General features: G+C 42.3%; 1 protein-coding gene across 1 annotated transcript in view; it reads right to left on the bottom strand.

Annotated features, from left to right (window-relative positions):
- Positions 1 to 459: 459 nt before the first annotated feature.
- The window catches only part of CLIP3 (CAP-Gly domain containing linker protein 3), a 29,200-nt gene continuing 16,459 nt past the window's right edge, over positions 460 to 13,200 (bottom strand). Inside the window, exons 9-14 of the mRNA XM_075836261.1 lie at positions 12,315 to 12,443; positions 11,772 to 11,906; positions 11,485 to 11,608; positions 11,316 to 11,380; positions 9,356 to 9,428; positions 460 to 3,502 (exon numbers count right to left, since the gene is read on the bottom strand). Of these exons, the coding sequence (XP_075692376.1) occupies positions 3,448 to 3,502; positions 9,356 to 9,428; positions 11,316 to 11,380; positions 11,485 to 11,608; positions 11,772 to 11,906; positions 12,315 to 12,443 (581 nt within the window). The 3' untranslated portion in view covers positions 460 to 3,447. The remainder of the gene's footprint in view (positions 3,503 to 9,355; positions 9,429 to 11,315; positions 11,381 to 11,484; positions 11,609 to 11,771; positions 11,907 to 12,314; positions 12,444 to 13,200) is intronic.

Genomic DNA, 13,200 nt, shown 5'->3' with positions numbered 1-13,200 from the left:
CAAGGCAACGGCTGGGAAGTTCTCAGTAAGTACGAACCTCTTTTTTTTTTTTTAAACAGGTTACTCAATATGGTGATCGGAATGCACTGTCGAGGGTGCTGAAAGAGTTACTGCCGATCAGTTAACTCTTTCAGCACCATGGACAGTGACTGACGTCGACTAGCCTCATCTCTATGATGGCGGCTGCGCGAAAATCACGCAGCCGCGCATCATACACGGATGACACACGGAGCTGTCAAGTGCCTTTTGTGAACGCAAAACGCTGCATTTTTTGCGCGCGCAAAACGCACACGCTCGTGTAAATGAGGCCTCAAGAGGATATAAAATCTGTGCTTCGTCCTGAGGTGTGAATAAAATCTAGAACAGCATACTGTAATACTAAGAACCCCACCAACATCACACTCGCTAACATTCATCCATCCACCATTACTAAGTAACATAAAGAGTCGTCACAAAGGATCAGTAGTTAAATCAGTTTATTATCCGACATACATCCACGTGTCCCGTATACAGGGTTAGTAAGACCACAAGTTACAGGCAGATCACAAGATTTTACGCAGGGTTACAAGAAGGGGCCCCGGAACACGTTTCAAGGGAAATATGTTGGGTCCGCTATATGAGAAAATTAGTGATGTCCCCCCCGGGGGTCATATAATAAAACACATCCTCACAAAGGTGTCCTATATACCTCCACATATATATGTGACAGTATATCTGTATACAGGTAGTCGCTCTAACTGTATGAATATATATAACTATACATATCACCGCTACTGTGCATGTATTGTGTATGTATAGATGGTTATGTATCGTGTGTCTATATATGCTGCCATCTGTATATACGTTCTATAGACTGTATGATCCTCTCAGCATTTGCCCATTGAGTCCCGGGTGGGGTTGCGCTAGCTAATATTTAGCACAATGTACAGTGATACTTACTACTCACAGCACACAGAATACCCCATGCTACTATGTACAGAGGAGGGGGCTGCATGCAGTGACCAGTTATACATGGGTTCATAGATAGGGTTGGTTAGACAAATCCAATGAGCAATGTATTGATCACATGCCACCAAGGATGTAGAACATTGACCCAATTCTCCCAAAAGAGTGGGAGTTATTGCAACAAGACACTGGTGGATGATAGGAAGAAATTGGACATCACATGCTAGGGATAGGATGATGAGAAGAACCAACAAGGAGATAAGAAAATGTATCTACCAAAGACACGGAAGGCACCACAAGTAGAAAAAGAAGAGTTAATAATATCAAGACAAGGTGCTAGGAAACAATCAAGATGTCAAAAACTGGGATTGGGGTGAGATGAACAAGTTAGACATCATAGAATAGGGATAGAACGAGTAGGCCTTGGACGTGAGTAGATGAGTAGGCCTTGGACGTGAGTAGATGAGTAGGCTTTGGACGTGAGTAGATGAGTAGACCTTAGACGTGAGTAGATGAGTAGGCCTTGGACGTGAGTAGATGAGTAGGCCTTGGACGTGAGTAGATGAGTAGGCCTTGGACGTGAGTAGACCTTAGACGTGGGTAGATGAGTAGACCTTAGAAGAAACTTAGACGTGATTGACTATGAACAAACTATAGTAGACAAGAGCGAATGTAATTGAAAGACACTAAGACATTCAAGACTGAACAGAGGAGGACTGGAGATACTGGAGTCATTACAGTTTGATTATGGGATGATAAGAGGAGTCTGAAAATGAGCCCTACGGAGAAGACCTTGAGTCAAGGAAAACCAAACAATAAAAGATGAACTTCAGACCATTAGATGGGAAATAAGGCATCATAAAGTACAGGCATACAATACATATCATAGCACTACAAGACTGGAGTCACCAGGGCAAAAGTGAGACACTAGTGACAATGGTTTTCCTTTGAATATCACAAATTTCAATCTGAGAGATAATGTACATTGAGCAATTGAAGACTATGTACATGACGATATGGGTGTCTCTGGTTTGGCGGACATCCCTAGTTATGTTTCAAGGCTCTTTAATGGGTCAGCTAATTGACTTACAGGGTAGCTACCTATATGGGTCACTAGTGATGGTTTTCTTCATTCTAGAGGAGAACTAATTTGCATACTTTTTTCCCAGGGAGCATTGCTTGTAAGACTCCCTACACCAGGTGGATCTCTGCAAGGAGAATCAATACCTTAGAGAACTACATAATGCTAGAAAATAATGTTCAATGGACTTGTGATTCTGTGATCTACTTTCTCCCATCATCCATGGACAATCCCATTGGTGCTTTAGTAAAATGACACATTGACATGGTGTGTGGTGTCTCCGTCAATGAAAGATCAATGTCCTAGAGGGAACCCTAGAGATATATGGGTGTCTACAGAAGAGATTATAGGAAATGGATACCGTGGAGCTCGGGCATGCTATTTACATACATTAAATCTCATTTTTCAGGTTTAGCTTTACATTACATTCACTGTTTTCCAACCACTTACCCAGCAATATCATACAACAGGTCTTACTCAAGTACTATGTGATGACCACATAGAATGCATTTCCAACCAGTTTTTTTTTTCACTTAACGGGGCTGTACAGAATTAGAAAAACATGGCTGATTTCTTCCAAAAGCAGCACCACACCTGTCCGCAGGTTGTGTGTGGTATTGCAGCTCGGACATATTTCAATGGAGAAGAGCTGCAATACCAAACACAACCTGTGGACGGGTGTGGCAATGTTTCCGGAGAAAAGCGGCCATGTTTTTCTAATCCTGTACAATCCCTTTAATTAAATAGATGACTATTTCTGAAGACAAGGTGGACCATTGTTGGCCATTGTTTGACATTACCAATTCCTAGTCATAGGCTGTAAGGCTATATTAGCCCAGCCATCAGAAGACATGCCATAAAGTGTGTAGGTGACATGTTCTTCTGCCTTCTACCGTATAATAATCTAATGAAATGTGGTTACAAGTCTCCGGTCAAGCTAGTTCTTGAGATTTGGCCAAGCCTTGTATGATCTTGATGGGTCAACGAGTATGATTGAACCTGTTAGTTTATGTAAGTGACTATTAGTAGGATTATGGACAGTATCGTGGAGTTTATACCGACATTAAAGGCCCATGAACCGTTATAACATTTCCTCTAGAAGTTTAATCGAAAATGAATGGCAGCTAGAGAAAGCTTGGATAGTGTTGTAGGTTCCTGCATTTGGTGCCCAGTTGAAGGTTCTGTTAAGGAAGGAAGCAAGTAAAACCTTCACCAGTATGACGCAGGAACTTCCTCACCCCCTCCTCCGGTATTTATTTTGCACTGAATGAGACAGTGACACACAGAGGGGCCCCTGTTTCAGAGGAACATTAGACAAGGCACTGGGGAGTCAAGGGATGCAGACACAGACAGAAGGAGGCGGAAGTCTGTGGCTCCAAATGACTGGGCTTAGAAGATGCAGGGCTGATTAGGAGAAAGGGTTAGGATTGCATCTCAGTCCGAAGCAGCCAGGGAAACCAACAGCAAAACAGCAACCTGAAGGAGAACAGAAAGGACAGTGAGTGCAGTGCAGAGAGAAAAGCACCACGAGAGAAGACAATGAGAAAAGCGTGCACAGCATCAATGCATACAACTGAAAATGAAGACCGTCTGTGGGAGAAAGGACGGCAGAGCTAAAAGAGGTTCTCCAGTTTTACCTCCATCTGATAGATCCTTAAGAGATATCAGAAGACTAGTTTGTTGAGGTTCCAGAACACGGAATCCAATACATAGACCCCTTTGGTGTAAAAGTCATTGATCTCATTGAGGGTCCACCACAAATGGCTGTCCAACCATTGAAATCAATAAGTGCAGAGCCGATCAGAGCATTTTTAACACTCCATTAGATGCTCTCAACAAAGAGGTCCCAGCATCTGCTCTTGCAGGGGTTGTCCACTTTAAAGTTCCTTTTTTGTTAGAAGCTTTCCCTTACACTAAGCTGATGGGATGCTAGCTGTAAACTGGTTGAGCACAGACGTTGTGGATTTGGCACGGATTTTGGGTTATAGTGCAATACATGTGGATGGGGTTTTAAATATAGCATCCACGTAAAACAGAAAAAATCTGCACGGAATTCAGGGCATGCTGCAGATTTAAAAATACGCAGCATGTGAATTCTGCTGCGTAAACGCAGTGGATTTTCAATGCATATTTTACTTTCTGCAATGCAAAATCTGCAACAAAATGCAGGTGACATAGGCAATTTTGGACGAATGTGCAGAGGAAAATCTCTGCTATGGCTGACCTTATCTTAAATGTTCAATTGTCCTGCAGTGCCACCACAGGTGAAATGAAGTATTACACAGTTCTCATTTAAACCAATGAGCTGTCTGTAAAAAATGCATCTACAAGCTGGGTCTTCTAGAGTGGGAGATGCTCTTTGTAGCTTCTCTCTGGTTAATAGATAAGGGTCCTGGAAAGGAGACTCCGCTCTACTAACTCAGTATTCCCTAATAGGGTGGTACCATTTAAGACAACCATTTTAGTATGTATTGCTAATTGAAATCAGTGTTTTTTGTGCTTGGAATTCTATGAGTCCAAGTAGATCAAAGCCAAAGGGGTCTGGACATTTTCCTTGTTGAAGGCATCAGGTAGAGAACCCCTTTAACATGAAAGATTGACTAGAAAATAAGGGGAGAGAGAGAGAAGAGTGGAGAGAGGAGAGAACACAAATGGGTGGAAATAGTGGGTGCAGAGAAGATGAATGCGTACAGAGACAGACAGCGCAATCCAGGGAGGGCGCTAATTCTCAATAATCATGGAAGGCCATGTGGACAATAAGGATCAGTTCACACGTTGCGTAAATACTGCAGATTTTCCGCAACAGAATTAGTTGCGGAAAATCTGCAGCATATACAGTAGCAGCAAAATGGATGAGATAAAACAAATCCCATCCACACGCTGCGTAAATACTGAGCGGGACAAATGCTCAGAAATTGACCTGCGGTGCGGAATTTTATTCCGCAGCATGTCAACTGTATTTGCGTAAACGCTGCTTATTTGTTGCAGCTTTTCCCCATTGAACCCAATGGGGAGTAAAACCTGCAACAAATAGTTGTTACGTTTTTGTGGCTGGTTTGCCGCAATTCTATCTAAAAAAAAACAATAATAATAATCATAATAACTCAGGAAAAATAATTATTTTATACTTACCCAGAAGCCTGTGTTTCTTCCTCCAGCGCGGCTTCCGGGGATGACGTTTCATCCCAAGTCACCATTGCAGCCAATCACAGGCTGTAGCAGCGGTCACATGGGGTGAAACATCATCCCAAAAGGCCGGCCTGGATGACGTCAGAGGGCCGGCAACCAGTGATGACGCTTCATCCCATGTGACCGCCACTACAGCCAATCACAGGCTGCAGCGGTCTCCTGGGATAAAACGTAGCAGTCCGGCTAAGTGCTGCAGTTTTCCACAGTGGACGTTTCGGGAAAAAACTGCACCAGTTTGGTGCAGTTATTCGCCCGGAATTCCCTGTGGCACACAGGGCGGATGTGCTGCGTGCTCTTACGCAGTGTATCCGCCTCGTGTTAATTCAGCCTAAGGCTTTGGATTACAGCAGCAGCAAAGTGTATGAGCTTTAACAAACCTCATCCACACACTGCAGACCTGCGGTGCAGATTTTTTCAATGTAGCATGTCAATTTATGCTGCGGAATGGTTGCGTTTCTGGTGCTAAACTTTTCTCATTGAGTTCAATGGGGGGGGGGGGGGGAGTAAAAATTTGCAACAAATTTCAACTGCTGCAATTTCTGCTGCGGAAAAGATGTGATTCTGCAGGAAAAAGAGCAAGCAGGAAAATGCTAAAAATTCCTATTTCCAGTTCAAAATAAAAAAAACGCCCATACTCACCTGCCTTTTCGTTCCCATAGCAGAACGTACCTGCTCCTCCGTCTGGTCTTTGTGCTGACGGTCTCCTGGGATGACCCATATAACCGCTGCAGCTAATCACAGGCTGCAGCGGTGACATGGGATGCACTTTCATCCCAGGAAGATGGCAGCAAGGTGACCAGATGAGACAGCAGGGACAAGTTGCTATGGGAACGCCATGGGAAGTCAGTATATTATTATTTTTTATTCCCTCTACTCCCCTGTTCTTCTCCGCACCGGCATTTCCAGTGGAAAAACTGCACCAAATTAAACACGATTCGGTGCGGAAATTCGGTCAGAATTCTGGTATCTGGGTCAGATTTGCTGCTGAGTTTTGTGCATCAAATCTGACTTGTGTGAACAAACCCGAAGACTAATAGAAATAAAACCAGTGGCCTTGTCAATGACAACCAATCAAATTCCAGTTATTATTCTTAAAAAACAAAGGCAAGAAATAACAGAGGATTGGTTGTTATAGGCAACACCAGGGTTTATAGTATAATAAAGAGATAACAAACCATACAAAGAATGTCGTGAATATAGTATATACAATGGGACAATACAGGGAACGTCAATGAGTGCAATGCATAGTGACAGAATACAATATACAGCGTGGGCTGCGGATTTAATACAGAAATAACACAATATACTGACATAAGTCAATGCAGTAAAAGGATTGACTAATACGTATTACCTCATACTGTTATAACCTTGGAGCTACATAGATAATCCCACTATCATTGACAGATATGCATCTGATATCCATCACTACCCTGGTCACAAAGTAGCCGGCATATAGCAAAAAATGCTGGGCTTTCTGCTAGACCATGACACGGTTATAACGGCTACCTGATAGATTTATATGGCTCCCGTTGAGTTCAATACTAGCTGTATAAATCCATATGCAGTTAGCTCCCCCTACTGGTGGCTGCAGGCAGCCAGAAATATATCATTTATCAAGTTAGAAACATAGAGCTCCCCAAATAAAGATATATTATGAAATAAATCAGAACAGAATTTCGGATCTAAGAGATGAATGATGGACATTTGTTTTAATAAAGGGGTAGTATATTTGGTGGAACTTTCAGTGCGGAGTAGGGTCCATTCTGAGTCTTGCTATGGGGCCCTTTGTGTTCCCCTGCCAGACACTGTGATCCCCGACTACCCATGTCACTACTTAATTCTGGGTAAAACAAAGGATAAGACGGGTTAAAATTTAGCTAAGCCCTTTGTCCCCTGTCCCATCAGGGTCAATCAATCCGTCATCATACACATGAGATGATCATGGATTTGCCCTCGAAATTGAGATTTTCAGACAAATATCTGATATCTAGTCTCTGTATTATTGAAAGTGTGTAAAGTGAAATTATGGGATGTGTTTTTTACAATTTAAAGTGTACCTATACTTTCAAAAAACTTTTGACATGTCATAGTGACATGTCAGAAGTTTTGATCAGTAGGGGTCCGAGCACTGTGACCCCCATTGATCACTAAAACGAAGCAGCAGAAGCGCTCAGGTGAAGCGCTCTGGAAAGCAGAGCGAACAGTGTACGGACTGATAGACTTTCTATTGAGCCCATACACTGCTCAATAGGCTTTATGAGGAAAGCCGAGCAGAATCGGATTGGCACAGTGCTCACCTGAGCGCTTCTGACGCTTCGTTTTAGCGATCGGTGGGGGTCTCAGTGCTCTGATCCCCACTGATCAAAACTTCTGACGTGTCACTATATGTCAAAAGTTTCCTGAAAGTATAGGTACACTTTAAGTCCTTCACTTGATATTAACTTTTATCTAGCTGCCACTATTCTCTGTAGAGATAAGCAAATAATTTTACAGAATTCGCTATTGCATAAAATACAATGGATCATATCAGCGATTAATCTCTTATATCTCAAAATCAAAACTCAAAAATCTATTTGCCAAATTGGCAATATTTGAATTGGGTCAAAAATGTGCTCATCTCCTGCTCTTTTTTTCGGTTTACACACGACTATGACTAAAAGACAACACTTGCAGATTTCTTTTTCCTCGCATGTGTTGGATACAGGATTTAGCTGTTCTTGAAATTAAGAAGCAAAAACATTATTGAGCTTTCACATTGCGCTACTGTCACAAGAGGATGTATAGAGAGCTTGCATCCAGCTGAAAATGACATGAGGGAGGAGCATGGTGAGGAGACACCTGTCAGTCAGCTGCTCTCTGCCATTCAGCATAGCTTAGGGTTCTCTATGTAATGCTGATTGGCTGAAAGCAGCTGGCTGACTGGGCTCCTCCCTCTGGCTGACTGGGCTCCTCCCTCATGTCTATTTCAGTTGGATGCCAGCACTCTATACAGTCTCTCATGACAGTGGTGCCTTAAACTTGTGTTGGTAAGCAGGGATTCATCACTACTTCATTTTCTCTACAATTATATCCCAACCTTTCCGAGATACAAATGAGCCGTAAGACAGTGCAAATAATAATAAAGACTGTTGCTTTAATAAACTGCAGTAAACCAGAGTCTACCCTATTTGTTATATTTGATTAAAGGGACTTTCAGGGATATAACTAGGATGGTCTACCTGTAGTGGGGGCCATCAATGTGTGATCATGGGTGTCGCTGCATTGGAGCCGCGGCGCTCCAGTGGGCGAGGTGGCCCCTACAATGTTTATGAAGGCGCAGTGGCTTGGCTGTAGAGGCGGCTGTGCTTTCAAGTGAATGGCAAAACCCATGAAGAAATGAGTTATTGATAGCCAAGAGTGGTCCAAAAAATTAACTCTTTATTCGGTATATATTAAATATTAATTAAAAATTAGTCAGACATTATGTCATTGTGTATCTCATTTTTAATTAATGCATTCCGAATAAAGAATACATTTTTTCAGATCTCTTTGGGCTATCTAGCACTTTTGCCATTCACTTGAAGGCACAGCCGTCTGTCTAGACGAGCCAGTGTGCCTACACAATGAAGGGGCCCCTGAGGTTTCGGAGATCAATGCCGCGCCTTCGTTCTGCAGATCGGTGGGGGTCTTGTGGTTGTACCGCCTCCAATCACATATTGATGCTCTAGCTTGAGGAGTGGCCATCAATATTTTATCCTGAAAAACCTATTTATCTGCCAAGTTATGGACTATAGTAAAACCTAATAAAATATAATTTACCTGCACCCTTTATAAAATGGCAATAGTAAAACATGTCACCAATATTTAAGTTTGCTCAAGTACTCTTCTTTATTTCTGAAGACGATCTTCAATTTCGGCTCATGAATTTTTTTAAATAATCGTGAAAAAGAGAAGACACGGGATTTATGTTTATTATATTCGTCACAGTTGCATGTATGAAGCGTTATATCACGTCAGCGCACAGATGTTCTACAATTGTTGGTGTTACAAGAAAAGCTCTAGAACTGACTGGAGTAAGATTATGAAGGTCATCATGTGTCATGCTTATATAGAGGTCACAGTATTATACATAGCAGGCTGTCCTATTGGCAGCAGTGATACCTGGAGAGAGAATTTTCTGATGCCATTTCTTTCGGTGTCCGCACTGTGTTGAAGTTACGCTTTGGTTGTGACACTGGATAGAACAGAAAAATATATGTTGAGATGAAATGTAATACATAAAATATTCTTATCTACATTTACATATTCTGTATGGGACTGCCTATATGCAGAGTCCTATAAATTGTCAAGCCATATCTGCTATCCACATTTAATTTCATCCTCCCTACTACATTGGTGCCATCATCCCTGCTTTTTAGGGGATGTCGATGAAGGAAACCCCTTGCTCTATTAGAGCATATGGACATCATAGAGAGGGACAAGCAGCCCTCGCTCTGGCGGACCCGGCCCATCTATGTATGACATGGACTACCAATCTTCTGAATGGCCGCCATGTAAAACTCCTTGGAGGAGAAATGTAGAGCTGGTTGCTTTTTCCTGCAGTTGGCAGCTGATCGTCGACTGGGTTGAATGAAGACAACCACCCTTTATTATCACCAGCCTTCTTTGACATGGCCATATTTGCCGAACTATGTATCTCAGCAGAGGCCAAACCTTCTCAGCTCGGGATCTACTTCTTGTGGAGCCTGAGTTAGGTGATCTATCGGGATACCGGAACATGTACATGTGCCATATGAAATTCTTTGTGATGCCCTCATACTAGCGATAGCAGCCACCATTGGTTACTTACTGCATTGGCTTCTGAGCCATGCCTGCGTATTACGAGGCCAGAAAGAGAACGACTGGTGGCCTAACATCAATATCTGTTGAGGTCTACCTGAGGTCTGCCAGTAGATTGCGATCTAGAGTTTGGCCACCACTGATCTAGATGACAATATCTCAGCATGTAGATTATAATCAGACATGTAGAGGAAGATTACCTGCGGTAGCTCCTAAGCTCTTCATACATGGTAAGAGCTCAGATCCAAGCACCATGATTAATAGATGACATGATAATCTATTGAGTGATCCTCATGTGTTCAATCTCACATTTATTAAGTTTTCTTTCTCATAGAGAACATGAGGTGTCTTACTTACCCGTGAAGCACTTCATCATGTATGGTTGGCTTTATAGGACTAGGAATGTGTCACCTTCTAACCACGGTAATGGCCATACACATAAGATAAAAATCGGACAAAATGTCAGATTCCGACCATTTTGACCAACCATCAACAATTACGCATGAACGGCAGACTGATGACTTCCAAAAATGTGATCTGTCAGGTTGGATTTTTTTGGGCTGTTGTCAGCTGTAACTACAGGCGTATAGCATGATCGGCCGATCACAACCGATCATTTGCCACTTTGCACAAGCCCACCAGTTTGGTTTACGTTTTTTTTTTTTTTTTAAACTATCTCCCTGATCTGCCAGTAGCCGGCTCTTTGATGGCCAGATGGAATGATCGATGTACAATTGACCGGTCGTATTCCATCCAATACAAATCTCATGTGTATGGCCAGCTTTAAATGGAGCCTGCAACAATCATGTCCTACTTGGTACTATATGTAAAAGCCAGATCAGACGTTTATTTTGTTGTTCACCTACCATCCTGATCCACCAAAATAATCCTTCTTCTATCCTGAACTTTGAACCCCTACTTGTTCTACTTATTCTTGTCTTGGTAGCAAAACCTATTGGTTTGACCAGAATTGTCTTTCTTCTATTGTCCTCTATCCGGTACAACCACTCTCATCGTCTTTTTTGCCATCCTTATCTTCTCATTGTATACTCATTGACAGCGTTGAGCTCCTCACGTGTCGGCCAGTCTATGTAAGGCTGACTATACATGTAGAAGAGTCGACTAAGATTTTGGTATGATCATTTCCATAGGTATCGGCTACTTTTTACGTCAAATGTTTTGACGATTGTTGGTCATTATAGTGAAATCTTCATTGAATCCACCGAAACATACACTTATTCTACAAGCAACAACCACAAGAATTCATACAATGTATACCTACTGGTAACTTGATGCACCTTTTTCACACTATTGTTCTCCACTTGAGGTTCTTTTGGTCCACCAATCCTGCAATAGATATCCGAATATCTAGAATGATGCTCTTGTCAAACTAAAGTCTGTAGACCTTTATGCCAGGATGTAAAGTATATAGCGCCTTCCACCAAACTCACCTCTGAACCCTGGAAGGTGGAGCAAATACTCCATGTTTTGGGGAACAGGTGAAATACCGGACACCGAACACTGAACCATCATGTTTTCCTGTGGACTTTTCTAACTCCACTCCAAACCAGTATCCTAAATTGAGAGGGACACATCAATTACAAACAGTGCATATCACATCGTACACAAGTCCAAATATACTCCTAATAACTTTTCCATATAAGACCCCCTACTGCTATCACATCTTACACACCATAACTCCTTCTTGCTCGCTTTTGCAATATATTATGAGACTTACCTGGTGCAAAGTCTGTCTTGCCATAGAAGCGTACCACACCCTGTTTTTGTCCAGCCACCAGCACCTGGTCCCCCAGGTCAATGTTGAGCCCCTCTTTGTCTAAGCTGCCCACACTGACGGACTTCTTCTGCGTTGCTGGGATAGATAACATACAATAGAAAAATTTAGCAACTTTGCAGCAATAGTGAACCCAAGTGTAGCCTTACGGTAGCCTGTAGTGCAGCGTCCTATCCACACCACTACTTTACTGTTATACACGCTCCAGCATGTCATCCCATTCCCTACTCTAAAATGTCCCATTTATTTTCCCTGTATAGTACAGAACCTCTACTCCCCTGTATCTCGTACAGGTAGGCCCGTGATCTTGCTTAATACTTCCATGTCCACCATTGTATTTTAGCTGTAATGTCGAGCTTGTGTTGTCAGATTGTTAACTACTATGAAGAGCCAACAGATTTTTATAGTAACGTCAATACGTCCCTTGCTGCAATGTCTGTGTAACGGATATGATATTCACACCAATGTGGTGTAATGCATGCTCACATTTTTTCTCCTTCTTCGCTTTGCCGGTGACTCTGGAGAAGTCCATTCGCGGGGTCTTTGGTGTGGAGGTTACAGAGGATGGCGTCTGATCCGGAGCTTTACTGATTTTGGACACTGAAGCAAAAAGCCCTAGGAACCAAAGTCATAGAGAGTGTAGGACAAACGTATTGAAATACAATGAACACAGCAAAGCAATTATATGGCATGCATGGTCTAATGTAGTAGAGCTTGAAGCTTCCTAAAGTATCATGAACCAGTGCCAGCCGAGAGTTAGTTAATGCGCGTGATTTAGGGCATTAGTGGTCTCTCTGCATTAATGCTGGGAATGGAGATAGCAGGCTCGACTGTTTCTGTCCCATAGAGAAGGACTGTGCATACATGGCCACCACTCTGAACCATAAGAGCACCAGTCTCTTTGAACCCCCTTACGAAAAGATACTTTTTGCACATCTAATCGATATGCCATTAATGTCTGTAGTGAGAAACCCATTCTAACTACAAAAATAATTCATTTTAATGTTAAAAACATTCCTCATACTATGCATTCAAATTATGAAATGAATATACAATGAGCATTGCACGGCACTACAACCAGTCCGGTACTGGGATTGCTCGGGCTCACCAGTCGCAATGATTCTAAGAATCGACACTCCTTCGATACAGAACATGTATACTTGTAATTACATCATAATCTTTGTTATCCTTGTACATACAGGACATATCAGTAATAAGATCTAATAGGTTATTTGTATATCATCCCATAAGAAATAGACCCTGGTGTCAAGTGACTGGCTCCAAAGTCACCTCCGAAATGGGGTTGTCCTCTGCGGGACCCTTGGGGCCTATAATTGTGACAGAGCCTGGCTCACCGGAGGATCTTCGAGTA

Source organism: Rhinoderma darwinii, chromosome 8 (assembly GCF_050947455.1).
Source record: "Rhinoderma darwinii isolate aRhiDar2 chromosome 8, aRhiDar2.hap1, whole genome shotgun sequence".
NCBI classification, from domain to species: domain Eukaryota; kingdom Metazoa; phylum Chordata; class Amphibia; order Anura; family Rhinodermatidae; genus Rhinoderma; species Rhinoderma darwinii.
The sequence above is the reverse complement of the archived record's forward strand: the minus strand, read 5'-3'. Positions and strand labels throughout refer to the sequence as shown.